General features: G+C 37.7%; 1 protein-coding gene across 1 annotated transcript; it reads left to right on the plus strand.

Moving 5' to 3' along the window:
- Positions 1-1,669: 1,669 nt before the first annotated feature.
- Positions 1,670-2,473, plus strand: LOC145780150 (uncharacterized). The gene has a single exon (XM_082591861.1). The coding sequence runs from the start codon at positions 1,670-1,672 to the stop codon at positions 2,471-2,473; it is 804 nt and encodes a 267-aa protein (XP_082447987.1).
- Positions 2,474-3,268: the final 795 nt, after the last annotated feature.

Consider the following 3,268-nt stretch of genomic DNA (forward strand, 5'->3'; position numbering starts at 1 on the left):
AAGCTGGCCCTTGGAATAAACATTTGTTAAGGTCGTGATGACATTACAGAATAACATAGTACAGAAGGGTTTAGAAACAGTTTATAAGCCACACTATTTTATGTTGTGTCTTGAGAGAAAAATTAAATGGCTTAGTGTCACCTCTAAACATTGTTCTATTTTAACCAAATTTTGCACATTAACTTCTTTTAGGCAATGTAAAAAAAAGGTAAGGTGGTTGTAACAAAATTCTAAAAAGAAATTTCGGGACCACCCTAAATTGTCCATTGAGTCCTGTCTTTGTCATGAGTTATCAAGGGGGGTAGGGGGGGACTTATATATCAGTCCCAGGTATACAAGTTCTCTCATTTTCGCAAACCATCATTTTTTCCCGATTAGTTTTCTTTTTTCAATTTCTCTTTCGCCTGAGTTGTGTGATGTTTTAGGTTTTTTCCCAAAATGTCAGATGAACACTTTCAGATCCTTGTGTTTCTTCGTGGAAATTCAAAATAAAACTTGTTTGTTTCGAGTGGTTTATACTGTGTGAATGTTTGGCACCTAGCATACACAATGAGTTTACGCTAGTGTATGCGTTGACGCTTACGCCGCCAACTTTTTTTACAAGCTACGTTGACGCATACGGCGTATGATTTTTCGAACGTTTGCGTTTACGCTGACGGCGTCAATATTTTTTGTATGCGCGTACACCACTGGGCTACAGGGAGCGCAGCAAGTTGAAGTGGCTGTTTTTCGTACCGGTAACCTACTATAGGCGGTTGCCTTTATGTATTCTGTTTTCGAGGTGACTCCTACCATAGCCTATGCTCCTACGTAACCTTTAGAAAAGTACTGCTGTTAATTTCAAATTTAGCCTGTAATCAATGGTGGGTTTACTTGTGGCATATAGGCTACATTGCAGCAATCGCAAAGTTTGTACAGGGTGATCAAGCCAAGTGTAGACAGATTTTGATTGTTTAAAATAAACCTCACTAAAAAAAATTGACATTTCTTTTGTGTAGGCATAGTGTGGTTATAATTGTTTTAGATGTAAAGGTCTATTGTTTGTTTATAATTTGAACTGAGATTAAGACTGTGTAACTGCTTGATGAAAGTTCTATCTATCTAATTTATCTAGTTTGGCTATCTGACTCCATGAACTAACTTCCACACAATTGTTACCGGTAGGCCTACTCGAATTATAATTTTAAGTTATCAGTAGGTGTTCATATAATATTGTAGGTTTATAGCAAAAAGGAATTTAAACATTGTAGAATAACGAAACAAAAGGGTACGGATTTTTACATTACAACAAGCGTCCAACTTGTTACATACGCTTTCTTCACTGAGCTCAGTTTGAGCTAGTCTGACTCCGCTTTTTGTCTAATTGAGCTGGTTTGATGTGAGCTTTTATCCAATTGAGCTCTTTGTCTAATGCGAACAAATCGTTTTATATTATCAGTTTCCTTTTTTCCATTTAGGCTACTTCGGGAGCAGTTTACATGGAAAATTACAGAAACACTAGGAAAGAAATTTAAGTTAGCCTACAGTAGTTCACTTTAGTACAAGAAAGGGAAACGTAGGCTATATGACGAAATAATGGATCGCTACAATAGGACCTAGGCCTATAGCTATATATTAACTAAATTAACTGTTTTCATTTCAGGATAAAAATTGTAGAATTAAGTTATTAATGAGCACAATAAATGCAACTATTCAAGAATTGTTCATAGCAGGAAAGACCCCCAGTGAAATACGCAAAATTTTGAAGGCTCGTATGAGCAGGTGTGGGGTTTATAAGGCTCTAAAACGTTTGAATGAGACAAGCTCGTCTCTTCCAAAGGTACGAAGCACCCAAAAACGCAGTATAAGAACTCCAAAATTAATCAAAAACACCAGGGAAAAAATGAGAAGAAATCCCCAGAAAAGCATTCCAAAACTGGCATCAGAGGCTGGAGTGAGTTATGGAACCATGCAAAATGTCCTTAAACATGATCTGCAACTATCACCATACAAGAAAACCAAAGTTCAGTTGCTCTCACAAGCTGTAAAACCCAAAAGATTGGAGAGAGGAAAGTTTCTTTTGGACAAACTTGGTGATGGCACGCAGCCACCAGTTCTTTGGACAGACGAAAAGTTACTCACTGTTTATGCTGTGCATAATCATCAAAATGACCGTATTTATGCAAAGAATAAAGAAGATATCCCACTGAATCAAAGGCTGATGTTCCAGAAACAGAAACCAGCCTCTGTGATGGTTTGGGGTGGGGTAACTTCAATTGGTGAAAAAACTCCTCTCTTCTTCATTGAAAAGAGAGTAAAAGTTAATCAACGTGTTTATTTGAAAATGTTGAAGGAGAAATTGATTCTCTGGATCAATACAACATTTGGAGAAGACGGAATAACTCTTCAACAAGACGGGGCTACGTCCCACACAGCGAATCTTACCCAGAACTGGTGTAAGGAGAATATGGCAGGGTTTTGGCCAAAGGAATAATGGCCTCTATCCATCCTCTCCTGATTTAAACCTAATGAACTTCGCAATCTGGAGTATCTTGGATAGTGAAGCCTGTTCTTCAAATCATTCAAAAGTTTCAGCTCTGAAGGAAAAATTGTGCACTTGGGAAAAAATATCATCAGACACCATACGTGCCTCATGCAGTCAAGTGCACAACAGACTAAGGCGTTTGGTGAAGGCAAATAAAAGGGAGGATATATTGAAAAATAAGAGTAGCCTACATTTTGTTTATTTCTACTTTTCTTTGTATTTTTTTTTATATGTGCATTTTTTTCCTGCTTGGATGTACTGTTATTTCAATAAATATTTGTCTATGCCATGCCAACCAGGGGCGGATCCAGAGGGGGGCGATTGGGGCGATCGCCCCCCCTAAAACCCAAGAAAGTAGCTTTATTGTTCATTTATATGTATACGATTAGGAAAACAACATGTCGAAAGCAATGGTGAATAAGTCTTTCGCCATGTTCAAAGATTAGGTTAGGCTAGGGTAGGCTATAATAATAACATAGTATAAGGCTATTATTTCATAGCAGAGTCTAATTACCGAACGAAATTACTAAAATTTAAAAAATTACTAAACTTTTTGCCGGCACTGTAGAGCATAGCCAGAAATCCCTTAGCCTAGCTAAGTTGGTTGACGGAGCAGATTTTTGCAACTTTGACGGTCAGACATGGAACTAAAACCAATGGTTTTAGTTCCACGTCTGACCGTCAAAGTTGCAAAAACCTGCTCCGTCAACCAATCTAGCCTATCTGGAATTCTACCTTGAAATT

This window comes from Aplidium turbinatum, chromosome 11 (assembly GCF_918807975.1).
Source record: "Aplidium turbinatum chromosome 11, kaAplTurb1.1, whole genome shotgun sequence".
Classification (NCBI taxonomy): Eukaryota; Metazoa; Chordata; class Ascidiacea; order Aplousobranchia; family Polyclinidae; genus Aplidium; species Aplidium turbinatum.

Bases quoted from the DNA above. Each gene is read 5' to 3' on its own strand.
- LOC145780150 (XM_082591861.1), top strand. From the start codon at position 1,670: ATGAGCACAATAAATGCAACTATTCAAGAATTGTTCATAGCAGGAAAG.